Source organism: Geotrypetes seraphini, chromosome 2 (assembly GCF_902459505.1).
Source record: "Geotrypetes seraphini chromosome 2, aGeoSer1.1, whole genome shotgun sequence".
NCBI lineage: Eukaryota > Metazoa > Chordata > Amphibia > Gymnophiona > Dermophiidae > Geotrypetes > Geotrypetes seraphini.
This window is the reverse complement of record NC_047085.1, coordinates 179,762,513-179,788,477: the sequence shown is the minus strand read 5'-3', so window position 1 is coordinate 179,788,477 and position 25,965 is coordinate 179,762,513. Positions and strand designations below refer to the sequence as shown.

The 25,965-nt window shown below is 42.4% G+C and overlaps 1 protein-coding gene across 4 annotated transcripts in view; it reads right to left on the bottom strand.

Moving 5' to 3' along the window:
• Nucleotides 1-1,350: 1,350 nt before the first annotated feature.
• SALL3 (spalt like transcription factor 3) overlaps nt 1,351-25,965 on the bottom strand; it is a 79,198-nt gene continuing 54,583 nt past the window's right edge. For 2 of the 4 annotated variants that reach the window (XM_033934415.1, XM_033934416.1), the window contains one exon: nt 1,351-4,327. In XM_033934415.1, the coding sequence (XP_033790306.1) occupies nt 3,896-4,327 (432 nt within the window). In that variant the 3' untranslated portion in view covers nt 1,351-3,895. The remainder of the gene's footprint in view (nt 4,328-25,965) is intronic. The other 2 variants (XM_033934417.1, XM_033934418.1) reach the window with 1 other exon arrangement.

Here is a 25,965-nt window from a genome sequence, read left to right as displayed (position 1 = left end):
ACTTTCTAAACATAGTCTAAAAAGCGGTGCACGTAAATTCTAGTGCTCAGTCTCAAAAGGGAACATGGCCAGGGAAGGAGCATGGGAAGGTCGTGGTCCTTCCTAAAAGTAGGTGCACTGTTATAGAATAAGCCCAAGTCAAGCACAACTTAAGTGCAGGTATTTAGACCTGGCTTTTATTTGCACAAATGGTTGCGTCTAAATGTTAGCCTCACAGACAGGCACTGCGCTATGCATGATTCTATAAACTGCACTTAACTTTGGAGGTATTTTGTAGAATCGTGCTAAGCATTGTCCTCTTCATTGCCAACTTTTTTAGGCGTCATATATAGAGGCTTGGAATCTGCCGCAATGCTTCAATTCCGTCAGTAATAAAACATATAAAGCTTTTGTTCAGGTATAAATCAGTGTGCATTGAGCTGTATTTTCATTAAAAATGTAAACTGCTGTCGTTCATAAAATCAAGCTTCTAGCGAAGTTCACATTTTTTATTTTAAATTTGAGTTAAAGCTTCGGCCTCGCAGTAATATTGCATGGCAATGTATTTAAAGGGAAATAATGCATACCTTGTGAACTAATATTTTATTTCCTTTGTACATTTTGTACCTTTTGAGAAACATAATTTACAGTGTATACAGGTTTGGATAGTTAGGCTGATGTTGATGTTTTATGAATAAAGTTTATTGAAATAAAAAGTCTACAAAACTGTTGTGAAGAGATGAAACAAAGATATGGTTAAATCTGAGGCTTTGCTGAAAGGAGTCCTTTCCTCAAATGCAATTGTTAAATTTCAAATGCTAAAATATCCACCTGACTACCTGCTTTCATTTTAGTTCTATTATGATCCTCCTGCTGGGCTTGGCAGTATTACGAGTTGTTGTCTACTCCGAAGGTTGAATTTTCAATAATGTTGTATCTGGCCCGACTGAGTGGCTTCCAAGAAAGATTACATACTGATTTTTTATAAACTCCATCACACAATTCAGTCTGATAAACAACTGAGCAACGTTTTAGAAACCACGGGATGAAAAATCACTTTAATTTAGATAATTGAGAGCCAAGCGAAGATCTGCAATGCAATATTGGTTAAACTGCAAGATATGTCTCTGTGCTTACTTTTATCAGACTTTCTGTGTTATATGTAGACCCATCTTCTTTGATGGCTCTTCTCTGTTTTAAAGGTGGGCTTTGATAGTTTGGCTTCCTAGCTTCTTGGTTGTAAAGTATAATAACCCACATGCAGACCTCCAAAAGGGCAGACAGGCAATTATTTGGACAACAATGCACCATAAAAGACCCTTAAGATCAGACAATACTCACGTAGAACAATCAAGGAACGCAATTCAGAAATGATATTATATCCTGCATTTTATTCAATTCCATATGACAAAAATAGTAACCTAGACTAAGACATCCATTTCAATCAGTAGATGTGTCAAGCCAACAAGATTTAATAATAAAAAATATTGGATTCTAGGTAACAATTCCCAGCTGGTTCAGGGAGTTTCCTAGCCCTACATGGTATCACAGTATAAAAATAGTGTCTCTCTTCACCATGCAGAGAGGAATGACCTAACCCTGAATACAAAGTGGGCTCAGTCTTACTGCACCTTTATCGACCATCTTATTTACAGCAGTTTTACATCATTTTGTATCTGTTTTTAAAGTTAAAATACACATCCTTTAGGGAGAAAGAGATAACACTACATGGTACCAAATACTAAAAAATAAAGAAGAATTCACGCTAACAATGATACAGATAAATAAAAACATTCAATTGCTGCAATACAGCAATATTAAGCCACCTTGGCTTTGTTTTTTTTGTACTGGTACTTCAAGCATTTCCACTTCCTTCGCTTCCTGTTATATTACAAATGGGGGGGGGGGGGGGGGGAGAGCTAAGTTTCTACCAATGTAGAAAACAGAGCAGTACACTTGGTTGGTTGCATTACATACAAACAGATAATACACATTTCTCACAGTTTTCTGTTGGGTTATGTGATGGCAGACACGGGCTCATCTTCTAACGTTACTGGGTGTTGCGGAATAGGACAGAGAATTCCTGTTTATACTTTCATGTTAGAAATCCTCAGGGTCTTTCTTTCTTGTTGGGTATTGCCCCCCCTCCCCCCTTGCACTATTGTCCTTGAACAATGTCATTGCTTGGAAGTTCACCGTCAAAACTCCCCTCCATGCTTGCAATGCACAAGAATGAGGTAGTACACAAAGATTTTGCTGTGCAAGCTTCGATCGAGCCCCAGCCTCCTTGCTCAGAGTGAAAACAGCTTCTTCCTTTCTTTACAGAATGCAACTCTTACACAGTACGTGCCACAATGTTTTATTAGAATGGCTAGAGGACATTGTGCTTTTCAGTAATCTGAGAACAGACACAGCAAGAATCAGAGACCCATTTGTAATGCTTGAAAGTTATGACTGATCTGACCTCTTTATTGTTTGTTCTCAGTGAGGCTGTGCATAATGCTGTAAGCAATCGGCATCTTGTGTACATTTATGCGTGTGTGTGTTTTTTTTTGGTGAAAATGGTGGGTATGTGTGCAAAAGAGCTCAAAAAGCCAGCGAAACAAAGCATATGTACACAATGTTCACTTTTATACTTGCTGGACTTGCGTTTAAATGATAATCTAAAATTTGCTTGTCAAGGCTGTGCTGTAGTGACCAGCAGCTTGAATAGAACTTTCTGGAAAAATTATGCCAAATTCTTAGTATTCTAAATGAGGCATACCCTAAGTTTTCTTAAGCCTTGTTGGTTCTTGGTGGCATTTCTAAGTTCAGTAGCATAGATCCCTCAGACACTGACTGTAAGACAAAACAGGAAACTGTAACAGGTTTGTTTGTTTTTTTTTGTTCATTTGCCTTTAAACCCAAAGCACTATTTATAAAATACTTTACATCTTTGTTCATTTTCAAATTATAGACAAACCTCCCTAATATAAAATACTAAAAGTGCAATAATATAAATTAAGAGTTTGCAAACCACATTATACAAACATTACCCTTTATTGTACAGTCTTGATAACATGATGTATTTACCCACAACGGTTTATAATGTTGTGAATAATTCATAGTGATAAGGTTTGTCTGTAACTTGTTTTCCAATCATTGAGCTACAGTCCATACCACATGGGTTTTTCTTTTTTTCATTTAATAGAACAATTGTCCACATAGCAGCTACGAATATATTTAAATAAAAAAAAGGGTTGTTACTGACAGGTACTTGCACATGAAAAGCATGCTATCTTTCCCAATAAAACTTCACAATTCGGCCTGCTTGAAACTCCACTTAATCATAGGGAAACAAAACTCATTAAGAAAAGATCACATAGCCAGATGTAGTTTGCAGTACAAAAAGCTTCATTTAAGGTTGGGGCTAGTATATTGTCTGTTACCCGCATAATCTTAACATTATAAATACTACAGACAAAGGATACTGTAATAAGACACAGCATTGGGGATACTAAATCACTTATGGAATATTAAGATTCCTAAAAAGATAGTTCAAATTTCTAATTTGAACAGAACCAGCAAATAAGTTTTGACACGAATGTCGGAGTGAAGCCCCTTATTTTCTGCAGACAGTTCTGTATGACATAATTGTGGACGTGGTGTATTTTTTTTTATTTCCCGTTATCCAGTTGGTTTTCATGTATTTATGCCAAAAAGCTTTCAAAAGTTCTTGGTAAGAGTCAGTTTAACTGCTGAAAGACGTACCATGCGGATCGTGTACAACATCTCTCCAATAGCCCCATAGTTATGAATTTCTGCTATGGACGCATTGGATCAGAAGACTCTTGCTAAATTTCAAAAGAATTGTACAGGAAACAAAACACAACGTGGTACTGAGGAATGGCCTGCCAGTTTGTGAATCTGAATGCAATTAGTTTATACCGATCTCCTTATTGTCCTCAATGAACCTTGTGAATGGTCGATTAGTGCCAGATTCTGAACATACTTTGTCCAAACCAACAATGGGTGGGCTGCTGCCAGTGCGAGCTCGGTCCATTCCACTTGAAATGTTACTTAAGGGTGGAATTGCCCCTCCACCTAAACTGACTGGGAGCTGGGGAATGCCTCCATTCTGTATAACAGAAATCTCATTGTTTTTCATTGCAAGTCCATTAGTGATAGCAGCGGCATATTGGTTCCAAAAATTTGGGTCAACGTTCATTGCTCGAGCCGCCAAATCCTTTTGGAACATTTCAGAAAACTTCAATGCATCACCTCCTAACAGTGCCATGGGATTTTCCACTGAGAGGCGCCGACCACGTCTTGCAGGGGCATTATTCCACATATGAGTCCCCATGTGAACCTGCATAAAAACATCAGAGAAGAAACATCCAAAATAAGTATTCCGAGGTAGACTGCTCGCCAGTAAGGTCCTTGAGAAGTGGCACAGATCAAATCAGTTGATTTCAACTCATCTCTTCCAACAAGATGTATTTTCATCACAAAAGCCATGAACAAAATCCTACATTTTTCAAGAATTATACATATGTTAACACATAAATTAGAGACCGGCCTAAATATTCATTTGGATGAGTACAGTTTCTGCATCCTGATCTTGAAACTTGTAGAAATAATTTTTATACATGTTGACCTCTAATGTGATACTTTCCCTTTTGCCTGATTATAATCCAGAAAACCTCATGTCAGGTTGTAGCTGTATAGAAAAAGATATTCTAACTTTGATTCTCATTTGCAGTATTTTGTCCAGACCTTAATACATATATCGATGTTTAAAATGTTTCAATTACAGATATTTATAACACCTTTTTTGCAGGAAAAGGTTGATGTAGACATAAATCACATGACTAAACCTAGTTCCTCTTTTACTAAGCCCTGGTAGAGGTTTCTATTAGAGGTGCCCGATTCCTGATTCGAATCAATTCGTTTCCAGAAAAAAACGGACTCACCGATTCATGAGCAGTGGCACAAGCCCCCTTACCACTGATCTATTTTGCAAAGACCTGTTCAGGCGTTCCCTCTGCCAGAGTTCTTCCATCTAATGTAACTTCCTGTTTCACAAAACAGGAAGTTACATCAAAAGAAAGGAATCCAGCAAAGGGAACGCCTAAGCGGGCCTGTGTGCGCAGATCAGCAGAAAGGTGAGCTCACATCTCCCTGGCTTCTCTTATTCCAAATTGAGTTTTGACTTTTTATTTTTTTACTGGTTGGCTCTCTCAGTGCACTCCTTCCCAGCGGCAGTAGCGAATGTAATTCACAGAGCTACCCTGCCGCTAGTCCGGGCGTCTTCTCTCCATTGCGGCCACTGCAGCGGAAACAGGAAGTTGTCACTGAAGGCAGGCTGAAGTAGAGAGAAGACCCCAGGAGCAGCAGCAGGAGAACTCTGTGGATCGTTAGATTTGCTACCACTACCGGCAACTTGAGAGAGTTGGAGAGGGAGAGATGGACTTGGGGGAGATGATGGAGAGGGGAAATGAACTTGGGGGAAATGGAGAAGGTAAAGGGACTTGGAGGGAGATGGACTTGGGGGAGATGATGGAGAGGGACAGATGGACTTGGCAGAGATGATGGAGAGGGGAGATGGACATGGTAGAGAGGGAGAGATGAACTTGGGGAAGGGGGCAAATGGGGAGAGGGAGAGATGAATAACACAGAGAAAGCAGAAGTGAGATAGCAGAGGGACCCAACAGTCAGCTGACACCTGAATTCATATCAAGCCACATCATTTAGCAATTCAAGGGATTAGGGAAGTATATCGCAATCTATGTGCCTCCTGAGATTTCAGATGTGCTGCAGCACACGGGGGAGGAGGAGAGGCACCAGCACCAGTTAACTGCCTAAAGGAAGTGCCTCTTGCAGTGAGAGGAACGTCCAGTAGGCAATCAGCTGGCACCAGCGCCTCTCCTCTCCAGCTCTCTTCCCTGCTGGCACCACCCCATGTTTCTCACTAATTTTAAAGCTATGTTATAGATTGGATGTTCTTATTTTTGACATGATATTGCCTTGGTTAAATAAAATGTTTAAACTTAAAAAGCTGTGTCATTGAAATTGAATCGAATCGAATCGAAAAATCGATTCAACAGGGCAAATTGAATCGAACTATTTTTCCCTGAATCGGGCAGCACTAGTTTCTACCGCAGCCCGGGGTGCTAAATGCTCTGATGCTCATAGGAATTCTATGAGCATCAGAGCAGTGTCGGAACATTTAGCACTCCAGGCCGCAGTAGAAACTTCTACCGTTGCTTAGTAAAAGGTGTGTTGGGGGGGGGGGGATAATGAGCAGTTAATTCTCTAAAGCAATCTACTGACTACTCCATAATTCACATTGCAAGTAATAGCTGATTTCAAGATATGGAGATTATTTTTCCTGCTTTTATAAAATATTATAGTAAAAGAAACATAAACTACCACAAATTTGATTCCTGGAAGAGAAATGTTACCTCTAGAGCAGCAGTTCTCAACCCAGTTCTCATGACACACCTAGGCAGTTGAGTTTTTCAGGATAGCCACAATAAATATGCATGAGATACATTTGCATAGAATTGTGGGTGGGAATGCAAATCAATCTCATGCAGTCTAACTGGGTTGAGAACCCCTGCTCTAGAGGTAATAATATTTTGATGTAATATAATCCTAAATCTGTTCTATTCCTTCCTTCAGAGCTCACATTCTCCAACACTGTCCTCATTTGGCAGCCTGTGTTTACATAAAATTAACAGATGACTTCTAATAGCAAAAAAAGTCCATGTATATGATGCATGGCATATATATTTTCAAATATGCATCCTGGTTCTGTCATTAGGGATGCACGGGTTATTTGGAACAACATGGGAAATGCCGACAACATTTCCTATGTGATTTTGTATCATTTTTAACCCCAAATGACAGGAACCAAACCAAACTATTGTTCTTTTCTCTTATGCTGTCAATTGCGCACACTACTGTACAACGGTGTGCATTATCAGTAGTCCACGAGAATAGCATGCACTCCTGCACAATAGAACATACTATTCATGATACCGACCCTGAAATGACAAAATAAAAATATGCAACAAAAATCACATAGACCACATAGGAAACTAAATGAAATCAATTTTGGTCTGTGCAACTCCTAAAAGTCAACCTATCAACCATCTGACCAGTACACTGTAGAAAGATAAAATAAGTTATAGGTAATTATGTGATGTAACCATTTCCCCATGATACTGCATGGGCCTCTTATCTTGTAAATCGCCTTGAACCTGTATTGGATAGGTGCGATTAAGAAATCCTGATTAGATTAGATTAAATTAAGACATTCAAATTTTAAGCTAATACCGTTCATTGCAGCACATGTAAATACATTTAGGAGGTAATGCTATGAAGCATTTTCTGTGTGTACAGCACGTTTTGCATGTAGCAAATGGCTCTAATGGAATTGATTGGTTGTATAGAGTATGGAGGCAATTCTATAACCTGGCACCTTGATTTAGGAGCTACAATGAGGCACACTTAGCGCCAATGTGATAATGGTACTTAGGTGAATCTAAGTCATTATATAAGACTAGCATAAATCCACACTGATATGGCAAAACTTAGGCGCAACCTCTTAACGCCTTATCAATGCAGCATGCTTAAGTGCGCCAAGCGATGTGCGTAACTAATAATATTTTATAAGTTATATGCATCATTTGGAACCATGCCCCTGGTCTGCCAATGTTCCTCCCACATTTAAGTCCATCTTGGAGTTATACACTGTAGCACTCCGGTGCTACTTTATAAAAAGCGCCTTGTGCAGGAAACTGCCAGTTAAAGGTGCATTTCATCTATGTAAGTGGTGCGCAGCTCTAGGCACGAGCTTATAGAATTTGCCCCATATGTGTGTGCAGACAAGAGCAGACAACTGCACATGGACATTCTGAGCAAATGTCTGTATTAGAGCATAAAGCACTGCATATTCTATGAGCTATATGAGATATACCACAGGTCTCGAATACACAAGTTCTGTAATACACTAGTTATGTCGTGGCAAGGGCTTATACCCCTACAGGGCATTTTTGGGGGGATGGAGCAAGGACATAGTGGAGGGCTAACCTAATGGTTAGAACACTGGGCTGGGACTCAGGGAGGCACATTCAAATCCTTCTGCCGCTTCACGTCACTTAACCCTCCGTTGCCACTTAAATTGTGAGCCCTTCAGGAACAGAATAACACGAGGGGGGTGCTAAAAAGTTCTCAGTCCCAAAAAGAAAAGAATGGCGTGGATATTCGGTTCAATCAATGCTCTGAAACAATGTGAAGATGTAGAATTTTGTTTCTGCAAATGAACCCTTAACAAATGAAGATGACACTCTTTTCAGCTACAGTGGCAAAATAACGCTCAGAATTTATGAAGTTGGCTGGTTGGGCTGAGAACTTTTCAGCACCCTCTCCCATCTACTGTAGTTGAATGTATCTCGCCTTGAGTTATTATTGAAAACATGTGAGCAAAATCCAATTTAAGCAATAAAACAGTTGTACTGGTGTACCAAATATGCACGTACACAAAAAAAGAATAAAAGCGGGTGTAATATTTGCGCAAGAGTGTTTGTGCACTACTGGAGATACTTCTGAGAGCCTTTTTTCATAAAGGCTCTCACCGCTGGCGTAGTGAGGGTAGAAGACACCCGGGGCAGTGGTGCGCCCCCCCCCTTTCCCTCTTATCCATCCCACCCACCCCCGCCAAGTGCGCGCATGCCCTTTCTCCTGTTTAGCTTCCCTGGCGTGAGCAGCATCTCCAACTTGCTGCTCATGCCAGTGTTAGCTCTGACATCACCTCCTAGTCACGGGACCCAGAAGAAACATCGGAGGGATTGCGATGAGGCTGGCACATGCTCAGGTTGGAACTAATGCTCACACCAGCGAAGAGCCAGAGGTTCCGGGAAGGGGGGAGGGGGAGTGAAGGCGCACGTGTGACGGGAGAGGGATGAAAAGGAGCGGGGATGGGGGCCTGCGAGGGAAAGAGGTGCCAGCGCCCCCCACTAAGACGGTCCCCAGGGTGGTCTGCCCTCCCCACCCCCACCCCCCCTTACTATGCTCCTGGCGCTGCCTATGTGTTGTCTCTTCCCTTTGTATATTTTGAATTACACGTCTCCCTCCGTATTCACTGTGATAGGGGATTAACAGACCTGCGAATACAGAAAAACCACAAAACACTTTTTCATATGTTATTCACGGTTTTCTATTAAAAAACCATCGTGAATATGGTGAAACCGCGAATAACATGGTGGGAGACCTGGCCTGTTCCTGAAGGAGAGGCAAAAGATGGTGAAGACTGTGCTGGGAATCAGCGATTTTTCTCTGTAAACACTTGGAATCAGCGATTTTTCAATGCAAGCTGATGTAATTTGGGGGGGGGGGGAGGAGCCAGCAAGCTTAAAACCGTGAATAATCGAAACCGCGATTGCTGAAACTGCGAATAAGGAGGGAGAAGGGTACATTCATTTTTTTTTCAAACAGTTTTTATATCGCATGTCTTCCTTTCATGCACTGTGGTCATGTTAATTAGCAGGTTCGATATCACTGATTGCCTATAGGTTCTTTTTTGAACACTTTCTAGGTGCCATTATAAAATTATTGCTCTCATATATGACCTGCGTGCAGGCATGTTCAGATGTATAGTTTGGGTAGAGTCAGAAATTACTTGTGTTCTTTCTAAAATATGCCTACATTTATACCTATTACGAAGCAGATTCATTATAGCCCAATTTCTGCAGGTTCTGTTCTATTTTATAGAAACACCCGTTTCTTAAAAAGGTTCCAAAATAAGCAACTCCCTTGCCTCCCGACCTAGGTGATTTGCGGTAAAAATTACCCTCTAGAAGTTGCTTCTCAAAAAATCCAGCAGGCCGCACTGCTGTCACTTTTTTAAATCCATGTAAATTTACAGATGCAAAGTATAAGGGGTATATCCCTAGAAAGCAGGCACAGAAATATGAAAATGAAATGCTTGTTTCTTATAGGTTTGCCACAGCCTCTTTTCCAGTTCTTCCTCTGCTCGGGGTCTGGGATAGTATTCGAGGAGGAAGGCCATGTGGATAAACATGTCTTTATTTCCAGAAATTGCTCTGAAAAATGTTCCCTTACTATTATTTCAACTGAGATGGTAGATGAATTTCCAAACATACACAGTACACATTTCATTAAGGGGGGGAAAAAAAAACTTTCAAAACACTAAGGGCTCCTTTTACAAAGGTGCGCTAGAGTTTTTAGCACACGCACCGGATTAGCGCACGCTATTCTGAAAAACTACCGCCTGCTCAAGAGGAGGTGGCAGCGGCTAGCGCGCGCTATTCTGCACATTAAGGCCATAACGCACCTTTGTAAAAGGAGCACTAAATTGAAAAGACATGTAAAAAAACCAAAACAAAAACCAAACAAATTTTTTTTTTTTTTTAAGTATTGGAGTTGATATTTGAAATGATTCAACTGTGCAGAAACAGCTTCTGGCTGGTTGAGGGATCCTTTTACTAAACTTCTTACCACAGGCCAGTGAAGTAAATGCTCCAACGCTCATTCAATTCCTATGAGCTTTGGATCATTTACCTTGCCGGCCCGCAGTAAGAAGCTCCTCCGCGGTTTAGAAAAGCCCAGCGTAAATCGCTTGTGCAGGGCTATCCGCTGATATTCAGTAGCACTTAACCAGTTAGTGTCATTGGATATCACCAGAGACAGCTAAACTGAAAGCTATTTTGTGGGTGGTCTGGGGGCATTGTCAGCATTTATGTGGTTAAGAGCACATATTCAGCATTTAACCGCCTAAGTAAAGCAGCCATATTGAAGAGTATACAACTCAGTCCTCCCTTTATGTAGTGCCACTTAGGTGGTTAAGGGCTGAATATCCACTTAACCACATAAGAGAAGGTCACGGTGCCCAGACATGGCCAAGCATTGAATATCTGAGAATAAAGCCAGTGGCAGCTACAAAAATGTTCACAATTACCAGCTGAACATTTACCCCATTTTTTTTTTTTTAAGTTATTAATTCATCTTATTTTGGGCCATTTTTACAAAGCCATGGTAGCGACACAGCCCATAGGAACTGAATGGGCTTCAATGCATTTTTCACAGGGGAAACGCTACCATAGCTTTATAAAAGGTGCCTTTTTTCCTCTAGATAGCAAAAAAAATTGTGGAATTTTTGTGAAAAGGAGTATCTGGCTAATATTTCATATGTTTTAATCCTGAGAGCCCCAATAAAAAATCACTGGGAGCAGGCAAGAAGCACAGGAGTCCACATATTCTCTCCATTCCATTGCTTTGTTACCTTGATTTCTGCCTACAAATGAGTATTTTCCTAATGCTATCTGCTGCCTGTGCTTACTTCCCAGGGTTTCTGGAATGAGCAGATCTGCTCCAGTTCAGATTGGAAGAAGCTCCCGTGTGGCTTCCATCATGGTGATAGGCTCAGGAGTAATCTAAGGAAACACTTTTTTACAGAAAGGGTGGTAGATGCATGGAACAGTCTCCCGGAAGAGGTGGTGGAGAAAGAGACTGTGTCTGAATTCAAGAAAGCGTGGGATCGGCACATGGAATCTCTTAGAAAGAGGAAGAGATAATGGTTACTGCAGATGGGCAGACTGGATGGGCCATTTGGCCTTTATCTGCCATCATGTTTCTACTGTATTTCTCATGCTGTTTCTTTTTACCTTCTCTGATTTCATTGGCAAAGTAATCATACCATCATTTCTAGGAAGTGCTGGTATAAAGTCTCACTTTGAATAATTTCTGAATACTTTTCAGATGGGGTGGGTGGGTGGGTTATTATTTATTTGAATTTTATAGGTGTCACTTTATAAATGCTTTTTCAAGCATAAATCCTCAGATTCTTGATATGGCACCCCAAATCGAGCATTGATTCACAATGTGCGGCCAACAATGGGCAAGAATCACTAAACCTCCAAACCATGTGTGATCCGTTTCTGTTTGCATGCCGGACGACCAATTCAGTAAAGGCCTGCATGCAAATGGGGACGATCGTTAACACGCCCCCCTACCCACAGCCAGAGTGATCCTCACTCATGCGCACACCCTCAAAATAGTGACAGGAGAAGCAGCCTCCTGTCAGGGCTCAGCCCAACCCAGCCCAGCCCAGATCTCTCTTGCCTGCTCCCGGACTCTCATGTTCTCTGCCACCATTCCCTGCAGTGCAAGCTCATGGTTTTAAAGCAGGCCTGCACTGTGGGGAATGGCGGCAGAGAGCAGGAGAGTCCAGCAAGCAGGGAAGAGCTATCGGGCACTGGCCCGACAAACCGGCCCTGCCCGACATCCCCCTGCAGGCCCTGATCTCTCCTGCCTGCTCTGCCCAGATCTCTCTTGCCAGCTCCCGGACTCTCCTCTCTGCCGCTGTTCCCCGCAGTGCAGGCCTGCTTTAAAACCACGGGCTTGCACGGCAGGGAATGGCAGGAGAGCAGAGAGCAGGAGAGTCCATGAGCAGGCAAGAGAGATCTGCCCGACATCGCCCCCCCCAGGCCCCAATCTTTCCCTTCCTCCCTCCCTCCCCGCCCCCCTCACGGCACGGCCCTCCCAGGACGGCCCCCCTGGCACCAAAAAGTTGGGAGCAGGAGGAGTTCTCAGTCTTGCCTGCTCCTAGGCCTCCCACCCTCCAGCCCACCCCTGGTCGGCCAAGGCGGTCAGGCCCGGCCCAGCCACCCCGGTACCTTTTAAATAGTTGGGAGCAGGAGGGGTGCCCGGTCCCTTCTGCTTCTTACGACAATGATGGCCATCTTCAGGAGAAGGAGGGGTGCCCAGTCCCTCCTGCTCCTTCCGTCAAGGATCACCACCATCTTCGGGAGCAGGAGTGGTGCCCGGATCCTCCTACTCCTACTATGATCTTCGGGAGCAGGAGTAAAGTCTTCCTGCTCCTGCTCCCCAGGCTGCTGCCACCCAATAGCGGCCTTAGGCCTCGCCCAGCGCATCATCTGATACATTGGGAGAGGCCTAAGGCCCTGATTGGCTGAGGTGCCTCAGGCTCCTCCCTTTGAAGGGGCCTGGGGCACCTCAGTCAATCAGAGACTTCCTTAGAAAGGAATCTTGTGAAGTCCCTGTTTGGCCAAAACAATTATACCTAGTTTCAGCAGGCATAAGTCCTGGCGCCCCAATTTTTGGAGGGATGCTGATTTTTGAGCGCCGTTTACTGAATCTAGCCAAAAATGCCTCATATAAAACTTCCCCCTGTATAAAAGTTCACGGGATAACAATAACACATGTCCTTTTACACAACACAAAAGCAGGCATAATAGGGCGGACTTAAGGTCAAAGATGACCAGGGTCCTGCTTTATGTGCATTGTTTATAAAATTCATCATTTTTAACCTGCATACATTTACATTTGCTTCTGAGCGGGTGTAAATGTCCACCAGTTCATTATACTGGTGATTCCTGTAGGTGCTATATTGTTATTTCACAAAGGCACACAGATGCCTGCCTCCCCACTTAGGTGACCATTTATAAAAAATTACTCTAAATTGATAGAATATCTGATAAAAGTAATTTTATAACTCAGCACAGTGTGGCTCTTCTCTTTTGAAAGTTCCTAGCTACTGCACAACCATCTCCACATGCTTATCCTATGCACTTCTCTTTCTCACATCTAAGCACTATCATAATCGACTAGGTGCACAGAAGCTCACAGCTCTGCATTCACACCCATTCACGAATGTGCACCTTGAAGCCACGAAGGATACCAAGCGGGTAATTCTGTCAAGAAATTTTGCATGTCAATCCTGTTTTAGATGCATAAGAAGCCTCTGATAACCCCTCCCCCCCACCCCAATAAGTTTCATGCACAAAAGTATGCACAGCAACAAGAAGGAATGCACCGTTACATGACTCTGAATGGAATGCTAGTAGAGTCACAAAGCACATTTCTTCTTTCAAAAATGCACACTTATGTGTGTGCTTCGTGCATGTGTTCCTGCAGGCGGGTACATTTTGTGACTGCAGGATTTGTGCTGGTTATAAAACACATAAGAACCTAAAGAGGGAATTCTATAAATAATGCTGGAAAAATTCAGCACTAAGGGGGAAATTCTATAAGAGGCGCCTAATTTAATTAGTAAATTGGCTTCAATAATGAGCTTTAACAAGCTCATAATTGAAAAAAAAAATTTATTTGGGAGATAGGTGCCTATGTTCTTAGGCGTGATTCTACAAATGATAGGTGTCTAACACCAAAGTAGGAGTGTTTAGGGGTGGAGAAAGGCTTAGGTGCCCCTAGGCGTGATTCTCTAAAGGACTTAGGCGTCTATAATATAGGCCTTTAAAACCCTAGCCTATATTACAGGGGCCTAAGTTTTAAGCTAGGCGCTGCTAAGCGCAATTCTGTAATGGGCACCTAAGTGTGACTGACATGCAATAGGTGCCTAACTTTCTTAGGCACCCATTACAGAATCTGGCCTTAAACGCTATTCTATAAAGGGTGTGTGCCATATATAGAATAGTATTTAGCATGGATCCCATGCCTAACTTTTGGGCGCTAGACTTAACATCTGCTAAAATCTGGTGTAAATATTGGCAACCAAGTTAGGTGCGGTAAGGCAGTATTCTGTAATTCTGAGCACAACTTTTCAAAACTCTTCTGGCCACCTATTCTACTGATTCTATTTTGGACATTGTTGATACCTAAAAGTCCAATTGATAGCAATAAAGAAAACTTCTTATTATGACAGGTGTGGTCATACAATTAATTACTAAAAATTTGAAAAATTGGGATCGTCTAAATTTAACTTTTTGGTGGGAAACGCTCTGTTTATATTACCGATATGAAAGAATGTTAGCAGAGCAATCAGGAATGATCAAAAATTTTAAAGAAATTTGAAGTCAATTAGATACATTTGTTAATTACCTTAAAGATTAATAATTTACCTGCCAGATTTAGTTATCTTTATTCTTTCGCAGATATATCCAGGACGGGGAGGGAGGGTATGGTTAATTGATTCATGTTTAATGCAAGTATATAAGTGCTGTTTTTTCTTTTGAAATTTTGAATGTCTAATTGCACTTTTTATATGCTTTATAAAATCAATAATAAATATTATAGCTCATCTTCCCCCCCCCCAAAAAAAAAAAAAACCTCTTCTGGCCATGTCCCTCTTTTCAGATATGCGCTATGAAAGTAAGGCACTGACGGCAAGATTCTCAAAAGTTTATAACCTTCGCTAAATTGTTTTCCTGCAGTTTAACCTGTACGCAGTTTAGCGGTGGATTATCAAAACGGATTATCTCTGTCTTTAGCAAGGTTTCTAGCAGTCTCTGATACTGACATGCAAATGGGCTCTTCAACATTGAAATGAGCCCTCCGGTGAATTCTTAAAAAATGCTGAGCCATTTTCAAAAAGTGGCATTGACTTTTGGCAACAAAAAAAAAGCGACTGGTCCAGGGGTGCTGGTCAGTGTCAGAGATTGCTAGAAAGCCCTGTATTGTGATGCAATGGAAGAGATGCTAATTCTCTCCGCTGCATCACAACACCCCTTCCCTAAAATTCTGGCCGCTCTCTCCTGCTGCACTTTACCTGATCTGACCGCCCCCACCCCGGCAACAGGAGAGATGCCCACTGTCTCCTGCTGCACTAAATTTTAAAAATCCTGACGAGACCTGACCCGAACACGCCCTCCCCCCGCAGCAGGAGAGATGCCCACTCTCTCCTGCTGCACTAAACTACACTCCATGACCCGACTTTTAAAGCGGGTTTTTGAAAATCCTGGTCTGAGCCTTATAGAATAGCACAAAGCTAGTTGCATGCACAAATCCTAATTGATGACAATTAACTTCAGTAATTGCAGTGGTGTAGTAAGGGCAGGAGGCATCTGGGGTGATGGTCCCCCCCGCTCCCTCCTCTCTGCGCCCCCACTTTTTTCCACCTCAAATCCACACTCACGCTCTCTCTTCGCCCCACCCCCGCACCTCTAAATCTTCACCAGCATGAGTGGCTTCCGCAGCATGCACCTCGCACCAGCGTTGGATTTCCCTTTGATGTCACTTCCTGGCCTCGTGACCCAGAAGTGATTCAGAGGGGAACCAGGCTAGCACGAGCAATAGGCAGAAGTTGCTCGTGCTAGTGAAGATCTATAGAGGTACAGGGTGGGGGAAGGGAGGTGCTGGTACCCCCACTATGCCACTGAGTAATTGATTAATTAATTAAACTGCACACACAACTTGGGCACACACCCAAATTTTGGCACACAAGTTTAGATGCCATATATAGCATCTGGGGGTAAGCCTCAAAATAGGTGCCTTCACAGACTCCAGCCTAGGAAGTTGCTTGTTAATTTACCCTTTACACATCAGTAAAATGAAGAAAATGGGGGGGGGGGGGGGGGGAAAGAGAAGTTCTGCTCCTATGGTCAGGAAGTCTTTGGGTAGGGTAAGGGTCCTACCTCTGTCAACAGGGACCATGGGTATAGAGAAGGGAGGCAAGGGGACATCTGTCCCCCCACCATGGATTTCGTAGCCAGTCATTGCTGTCTTTTGCTGCAACACCCTTCCTATTACTACCTAATCCATAGAAAGCTCTGATGGGTAATGTAAAAAATGACTCCCCCCACCAGCCTTGGATAAATTACTCCCTACGTTACTGACAGGGACATTCTCTGTTCCTGGCTACAGAATATTAGCAAGTTAAGTTGAAAAGCGCACACTTGATATGCATATACACACCAATATTCTAAGATCTATTCTGCAAATACTCATTTTACTTAAATAGTGCATATTTGCTAGATGGGCGTCGGAGCAAGGGCGGGGCTTCCACTTATATGTAACTTATAGAGCACTTTCACACCTGCATCCTTGCTGCATTTAGACTTCCACACCTATGACAGTTCTATGATTGGCATGATGGCAGGCACCTCAATGTCAGGAAGGCCAATACCAGGTTAAATTGCCTATTTGGAGCCGACTGCTAATTTTCAGCTGACTTGGTTAGTACTACTGAATATAACTGGTTAGCACCAAACTGAAAACCGGCTATTGTGGGGGTGCTGGCAGCACTTGGCCAGTTGAGTGCTGATATTCAGCATTTAACTCAATATTCAGCATTTAACTGGTTAGGTTAAGTGCATAAATAGGACTGCACAGAAGTTAGTCCTATCTTTAAGTGGTTCACCATAGCTGGTTGAGTGCTGAATATTGCCTTTAACCGGCTATGCATTAGCTAGCTCTGGAAAGCTGGAAATGCAATACTGAAGCACACACATGGTCCAACATTGAATTTCTGGGTTTAAAGCCAGCAGTAGTCAGCAAATAGTAGCTGATTGCCACCAGCTAATATTGGGCCTCTAGGTTCAGATGTAGAATAGGCACTTACCTTGTAGCCTCAGGGAACCTAAATGGAAGTATCCAAATATAGAATTGCCCACAGTGGTGTAGTAAGGGAGGGGGGGGGGCATGGGTACAGTCCGCCCCAGGTGCAGCCTTGGTGAGAGTGCCAGCACCCCTCCTTCTCTTCGACCCCACTCCTCCCCCCCGCCACGGTCGCACCTTCACTTCCCTTTCCCCTCACTATATCTCTAGCTCTTTGCCGATGCGAGCAGCAACTCCAACCTGCTGCTTTTGCCAGTGTCAGTTTTCCCTCTGACATCACTTCTGGGTCCCACGCCTAGGAAGTGGCATCAGAGGGAGAGACAACTCAATGCAGGTAGCAAATTGGTGATGCTGCTCATGCTGGTGGATTTGATGAGGTATAAAGGAAGGGAAGGGTAGCGCATGCAGCAGGGGGGACGGAGAAGGAGTGGGGGAGCAAAGAGGGCAGGGATGGGGCACCATTGCTCCTGGTGCCTCTCACCCTCACTGATTGCCCCCAAGGAGTGGCAAAATGGTGTGTGTCTCTTTCCTCCATTAACAAACTTGTGTATTTCTGTTCAGAGACTGGGTGTGAAAAAGACATGGTAAAGTGTTTTGGTAGGGTGACAGGGGCTTTATGAGGCATGGTTATGGCTATCTTTATTTCATATACCACCTTTCCTTTGCGCATATCAAAGCGGTTTACACTACATTCACTAGTAAGCAGTTACGTTAAGTACTTTCCCTATCTGTTTTGGTCTTTGTGTGTATGTGCATCTTTGTTCCTATGCCTATATGTAGAGAGACGAGCAGACAGATGGGTGGAGCCTCCCCAATACATGAAATGCACCAGTCACTTAGAAAACCCCACAAATTAGAAAACAGGAAAGAAGGTGCACAGAGAACTACACCTTCATTGAGAATCATCTGTTCATTTCCAAGGAAACCACAGAGAATACATGCACGTTTGGTCTGGAGAACTCCAACCCTCTAGTGGGTTGAAAATAAAATGTATGTGTTTAGAAACATGATGGCAGATAAAGGCCAAATGGTCCATCTAGTGTGCCCATCTGCAGTAACCATTATCTCTTCCTCTCTCCGAGAGATCCCACGTGCCTATCCCAGGTCCTTATGAATTCAGACACAGTCTCTGTCTCCACCACCTCTTCTGGGAGACTGTTCCATGCATCTACCACCCTTTCTGTAAAAAAGTATTTCCTTAGATTACTCCGGAGCCTATCACCTCTTAACTTCGTCCTATGCCCTCTCATATTTAACATTGCACCAACACAATAATCTCTATGCAGTGCACAGAATTAAAAGGGTTCACTGAGAAGCATGAAGAAACAATGTAAAGACATGACACACAAAAGAGAGACACCGTGGACAGGGCAATTTTTAAAAGTTTTATATGCAGAAATGGGTTGATGAAAGCCTGGTGCAGGTAAAATACTGTGCACTGTACGTAGTTTCTGCACTAGAACTACCAAGTATACAAATGTCTATGGATGCATTTTCAAAATGTAAATATGCTCAGACTTTCTCTTTGTAAACTGATGCACAGCCTGTGGCAAAATTCAATGGCCCATCTAGCCCAGAATCCCTTCACGGAGGTCAATTCAAGTCACAAATACCTGGCAAAAACCCAAATAGTAGCAACATTCCATGCTACCATCCCATGTCTGTCTCAACAGCAGACTATGAACTTTTCCTCCAGGAATTTGTCCAAACTTTTTTTTATACCAGCTACATTAACCGCTCTTACCACATCCTCTGGCAAGGCGTTTAACTATTCTCTGAGTGAAAAAATATTTCTTCTATTGGTTTTAAAAATATTACACTGTAACTTCATTGAGTGTCCCCTAGTCTTTGTAAATCTTGTAAATCGAACCACTTGTACCTGTTCTACACCACTCAAGATTTTGTAGACGTCAGTCATATCTCCCCTTAGCCGTCTCTTTTCCAAGCTAAAGAGCCCTAACCTTTTTAGTCTTTCCTCAGTGAGGGGAAATTTGAAAACTGCCCTCAGCATGTAATGAAGACACAGACAAACAGAAATGACCCTCATGGCCTAATGGCAGTATTAAGAAGAGATCGAGCAGTACATTTAAGAGACTGAAATCATACCTAACTAGGGTTACCATATGGCTACAGAAAAAGGAGGATGGATTGATACATCTGGATTTTACTTCTTTTTTTTGGAGCCATATGGTAACCTTATACCCTATACCTAACAATACCATTGCTAAGGTATGTGGCTCATGCCTGTGCTAATAGAATCAGAAAAGAAAAGTAAATATTGAAGAACTAAGGCCAGTACTGGGCAAACTTGCATGGTCTGTGTCTGTATATGGCTGTTTGGTGGAGGATGGGCTGGGGAGGGCTTCAATGGCTGGGAGGGTGTAGATCAGGGGTATCAAAGTCCCTCCTTGGCCGCAATCCAGTTGGGTTTTCAGGATTTCCCCAATGAATATGTATGAGATCTATGTGCATGCACTGCATTCAATGCATATTCATTGGGGAAATCCTGAAAATCCGACTGGATTGCAGCCCTCAAGGAGGGACTTTGAGATCCCTGGTGTAGATGGACTGAAGTGAGCTTTGACGGAAACTTCAGTAGTTGGAACCTAAGAACAGTACCAGGCAGAGTTTTGGATTCTTGCCCAGAAATAACTAAGAAGAAGAAGAACCTCCCCCCCCCAACAAATTTTTAGATTAATCAGGTTGAGCAGACTAGATGGACCATTTGGGTCTTTATCTGCCGTCATCTACTATGTTACCTCGTGCATACAAAACAAACCCATTTGGCGACACTACTCTAAGGAAGACAGAAACAGCACATGCTTTTCCATTACATACCAGATAGGATTGCAGTGAAAGCAAAGAGGGGCTGAAGGAGTTGCCATACAGTGAGAGATTGGAGAAACTGGGTCTCTTCTCCCTTAAAAAGAGGAGACTGAGAGGGGACATGATCGAAACATTCAAAATACTGATTTAGCAGATAAAGACAGATTGTTCACCCTCTCCATTTTGAGGAAAAAAATAAATGGTCACGTTAAGGATGACCTCCAGCAGTCATAACTGATAATCTTGATATTTCTGCATTAACCCCAGAGTGCCTCTGCCCCCTCTAATTCTGCCTTCTATGACCTAAGATATAGGGTCTCTACTCTAACCAGGAGCAAAGGCCTTGCAGGGCCTAGACTGGTCTATGATATATCAAAACCAGAGAAATGGATAGAGGGAGAGTGCTACATGTGGTGTATTTAGATTTTAGCAAAACCTTTGACAGTGTTCCACACAGACATCAAATAGAATGCCCTCGGGATGGGTCCCAAAGTGACAGGCTGGTTGAATGGTCAAGAACTGGTTGAATGAAAGGTGACAGAGGGTAGCGATCAATGGAGTTCACTCTGAGGAAAGGGATGTTACCAGTGTGTGCCTCAAGGTTCTGTTCTTGGGCCTGTTATTTTTATAAACAATATTGCTTAAGGGCTGTCGGGTAAGATTTGCCTCTTTACGGATGATACCAAAATCTGCAATAGAGTAGACACCCAGGATGGTATGAATAACACGAAGAAAGATCTGGCAAAGCTTGAAGAATGGTCTGAAATTTGGCAGCTAAAATTTAATGCTAAGAAATGCAAAGTTATGCATTTGGGCTGCAAAAACCCAAAGGAACACTACAGTTTAGGGGGTGAAGAACTTATGTGCACGACAGATGAGTGGGACTTGGGTGTGATTGCATGTGATGATCTTAAGGTGGCCAAACAGATTGAAAAGGTGACAGCGAAAGCTAGAAGGGTGCTAGAATGCATAGGGAGAGGTATGGCCATTAGGAAAAAGGAGATATTGATGTCCCTGTATAAGACTATAGTGAAACCTCATTTAGAATATTGTGTACAATTCTGGAGGTCGCACCTTCAAAAAGATATAAAAAGAATGGAGTTGGTCCAGAGGAAGGCTACTAAAATGGTGCATGGTCTTCATCATAAGGCGTATGGGGACAGACTTAAAGATCTCAATCTGTATACTTTGGAGGAACGGTGGGAGAGGGGAGATATGATAGAGATGTTTAAATACCTATGTGATGTAAATGTGCATTAGTCGAGTCTCTTTCATTTGAAAGGAAGCTCTGGAACGAGAGGGCAAAGGATGAAGTTAAGAGATGATAGGCTCAGGAGTAATCTAAGGAAATACTTTTTTACAGAAAGGCTGGTAGATGCATGGAACAGTCTCCCGGAAGTGGTGGTGGAGACAGAGACTGTGTCTGAATTAAAGAAGGCTTGGGATAGGCACGTGGGATCTCTTAAGAGAGAGGAAGAGATAATGATTACTGTGGATGGGCATATTAGATGGGCCAATTGGCCTTTATCTGCTATTATTTTTCTATGTTTAAAACAAAACCAAAAAAAGATGTCATATGAATCTAACAAGAGCAAAGCAACAGACTCACATTTGTTCTAACAGTACATATTAGACCCTCACTAAAGTGTGAAGACTCAGCCCTTCAGAAAGATAAGAGAAAATTAAGGTCTTGCATTTCTAGTGGGTAGGGTTACCAGACGTCCGGATTTCCCCAGATGGCTTTTCAAAACCCGGAACTTTGTTCAGGTTTTGAAAAGCTTCCAACAAATCGCCATCAGGCAGGAGGGCAGGCAGTGGGGGGTGGGGCTGGGGCAGGGCTAGGACGGGACTGGGGTGTAACAGGGTGGGTATGGATGGAATTGGGCGGGCCTGGGGGTGGGTCTAGGGTCTGGATTTTCTGTTTGGAAAATCTGGTAACCCTACTAGTGGGACTCCTACGGGATGCTCTTTGTCTCCCAAATGACCTGCTACAGGAACAAGAGTGGCAGTGACTGATGGTCACATTCCAACCTTTGGTCCTAACTAACATCTCCCCATCTCAGTCAGTAAGCATGAGCATGTAATGCCAGGGCCATTTTCAGCAGGAGATCTTGGTTCTATTTGTGTTGTATTAAATAAAAATCCACTATTTAGCTGACAAGGAATGGCTCCTGGCCTACTAAATAGCACATAGACAGCTATCCGCCAATATTCAGTGGGGGATAGCTGGCTATGACTATCCCACTCTCCGGATTGGCCAGTGACTGGCTATGTTGTGTGACATAGCTGGTCACCGGCAATGTTCAACTTTGCCAGCTAAGTTCAATGGCCAAAGACAATTGCCTAAAAGGGTGGTATAACTTTGGCCAATGAGATTTAGCTGGCTAGCTAGCTCTGAAACAGACCCCAGAATAACAGAAGTTTGCCCTAAAGGATACAAAATGGTAGTGGTCTGCAGAGAAAACAAAAAAGGAGGAGGAATTGCCATCATAGCCAAAAACACCATAGACCTAAAAATACAAGATAAAATTACTACCCCATACATGGACTTACTAGCCTGTCAACTCTCAGGCTCCTCACTCAAAGGCACCCTAAACTGCATGCTTTGCTACATAACACCAGGAAACTGGAACACAGCAAAACCAAAATTTGAAGACTTTATCTACCGAAACTCATTAATGACAATTTACAACGTAATCCTAGCAGACCTAAACCTCCACCTCGAAAACCAAGCCTCCAAACAAGTAGAAATCTTACTATCTTACCTTGAGGCCTTAACATACAAGTTATTAGACCCTCAAACAACTCATGAAAAAGGCCACCAACTTGACATTGCAGCCTACATGACCCAACAACCCACACAACCAGAAATTCACACATCAAATGGAAACTGGTATCGTTCCCTCTGGTCAGACCACTATACATACTCCTTCAATATCAACTGGACCAACAACAAAAACAAACCAAACACACAAAAAATAACCGACATCTCACATAAGCACATCTACCCCAATAAATTCTGGATGAAAACAGACGCCATAATCCAAAACTATAACCCCAAAAACTTCATCACACAATGGAGCCAGCTAAGTGCAGCAACCCTAGATGAGCTAGCTCCAGAACAGATCAAAACCAAAATTCTTAGAAAATCTGACAAATGGTTCGACAATGAACTACTCCTACTAAAAAGACAATGCAGACAACTAGAAAGAAAATGGAGGAAAAACAGTCAAGGCTCCACAAAAACAACATGGAGAAAACTGAACCAAAAATACAAACAAAAATTAAACGAAAAACATACTACACAAAGCAAATAGGAGAAGAATCTCAAGACACAAAAAAAAACTATTCCAACTACTAAAAGAACTCACAGACACTAAACCCTACCTGACAAGCAACAACGCCCCCACACCCACTCTCTTATCGACATTCTTCAAAGACAAAATCAGAACCATAAGATCCACTTTCAGTGGAACACCTATGCACCTAGAAGAGCTCACAATACCCTCCACAGAAGAAGAAGCAGTTGCAGCAGACAGAACATGGTCCCACTTCTCACCAATACTATGGTCAGACTTCAACAAACTCTACAACAAATACAGCCTTGCAACTTGCGACCTCAACCATTGCCCCCCATACCTACTGAAAGTCTCCAGTACACTATTTCACACCCTATTCTTGCAATGGATACAAATCCTACTAACTGACGGCCTTTTCCCAAAAAGACCTCAGCGAAATCATCATCACTCCAATCCTGAAAGACCCCAAAGGAGAAATAGACCAACCATCCAACTACAGACCCATAGTCTCAATACCACTTTATGTCAAGTTAATGGAAGGTAGCCAAAGTCCTAAACTCATACCTAGAAAACCACAACCTACTCCACCCAACACAATCAGGCTTCAGAACCAACCACAGCACTGAGACCCTACTAGGCTCACTCATGAACACCGCCAGACAACACCTCAGCACAGGCAAAAAAATGCTAATTATCCAACTAGATTTTTCCGCAGCCTTTGACCTGGTAGACCATAACATCCTTTTACAAATACTATACTCAATAGGAATCAGTGGTAAGGTACTTTCATGGTTTAAAGGATTCCTACAATCCAGAACATACAGAGTTAAAACAAACAAAGAAAAATCCGAGCCATGGTCTAACCCCTGCAGAGTGCCACAAGGATACTTCTTTCTCCCACACTCTTCAACCTATACATTGCCTCCCTCGGCTCCTACCTAGACAAACAAAGTCTAACTTCCTACAGTTATGCAGACAACATCACCATTCTCCTTCCTTTCGATCAACCAGCACCATCCATGGCAGACACAATACACAGAACACTTGAAACAATAGCAACATGGATGAAAGACCACAAACTAAAATTAAATCCGAACAAAACAAACTTCATCTTACTCGAAAATAACAAAACCCCAACCGTTACAAACCTTGTCATAAACTCTATAACATACCACTTCCAACGCACTTTAAAACTCCTGGGAGTGCTAATAGACAGAGGCTGTACAATGCAGTCACAAATCAATAAAAACAATTAAAAAAATCGCAGTCATGAGAAACCTGAGGCAAGTCAGAAAATTCTTTGACAGAAAACAATTCCAACTCTTGGTACAATCCCTAATCCTAAATCTAATAAACTACTGAAACGTACTATATCTCCCATGCACAGCAACCATGATAAAACAACTACAAACAATACAAAACATAACCTTAAGACTGATCTACTCACTGAAGAAATTCAATCATATCACAGAGGCATACCACGATTCACATTGGCTCCCAATACATGCGAGAATACACTTCAAATTTTACTGCCTACTATTTAAAACAATAAACGGAGACAGCCCAGCCTATTTGAACAATCGACTAGTTCAATCCACCTCAACCAGACATAGGAGAACCCATGCACCATTCACACACCCTCCAACCAAAAATGTCAAAAGAATAAAACAGTACGACAACCTCCTAGCCACTCGAGCTACACTTGACCCACAATTCTACAACCTATTGACCACGACCACAGACTACAAAACTTTCAAAAAAGAAATAAAAACCCTTCTATTCGAAAAACACATAAAACCGAACTAACACAATCAGAAATGTCCCAAGCATCACCTGCAACTACTACATATGTACCTCCAATATCATGACAACTCAAATGTAATCCTTAGCAACTCAAAGAAATGTACAAACTACTCCCTAAATACTTCTAATTTCCAGACAATCCATTTGTAATCCGCCTTGAACTGCAAGGTAATGACAGAATGGAAATCCCTAATGTAATGTATTAGCATAGCCAGGTATGTCTCAGCTGGCCAAAAATATGCATACATGGCATATCTCAGTGTTGATATACTGTACATCCTTCCCGCATTCAGAGCACTTATAGTATGAAAAGTGCAAGATATCCTAACCTAGAAGGCACTATGCCACTGAATATGATAGTGGTGCTGTAGAGGATGAAATAGTACTCAGAGGAGTGAGATGCATGAAGACAGTAACATAGTAACATAGTAGATGACTGCAGATAAAGACCCGAATGGTCCATCCAGTCTGCCCAACCTGATTCAATTTAAATTTTTTTATTTTATTTTATTTTTTTTTAAATTTTTCTTCTTAGCTATTTCTGGGCAAGAATCCAAAGCTTTACTCGGTACTGTGCTTGGGTTCCAACTGCCAAAATCTCTGTTAATACTTACTCCAGCCCATCTACACCCAGCCATTGAAGCCCTCCCCTGCCCATCCTCCACCAAACAGCCATACACAGACCGTGCAAGTCTGCCCAGTAACTGGCCTAGTTCAATATTTAATATTATTTTCTGAT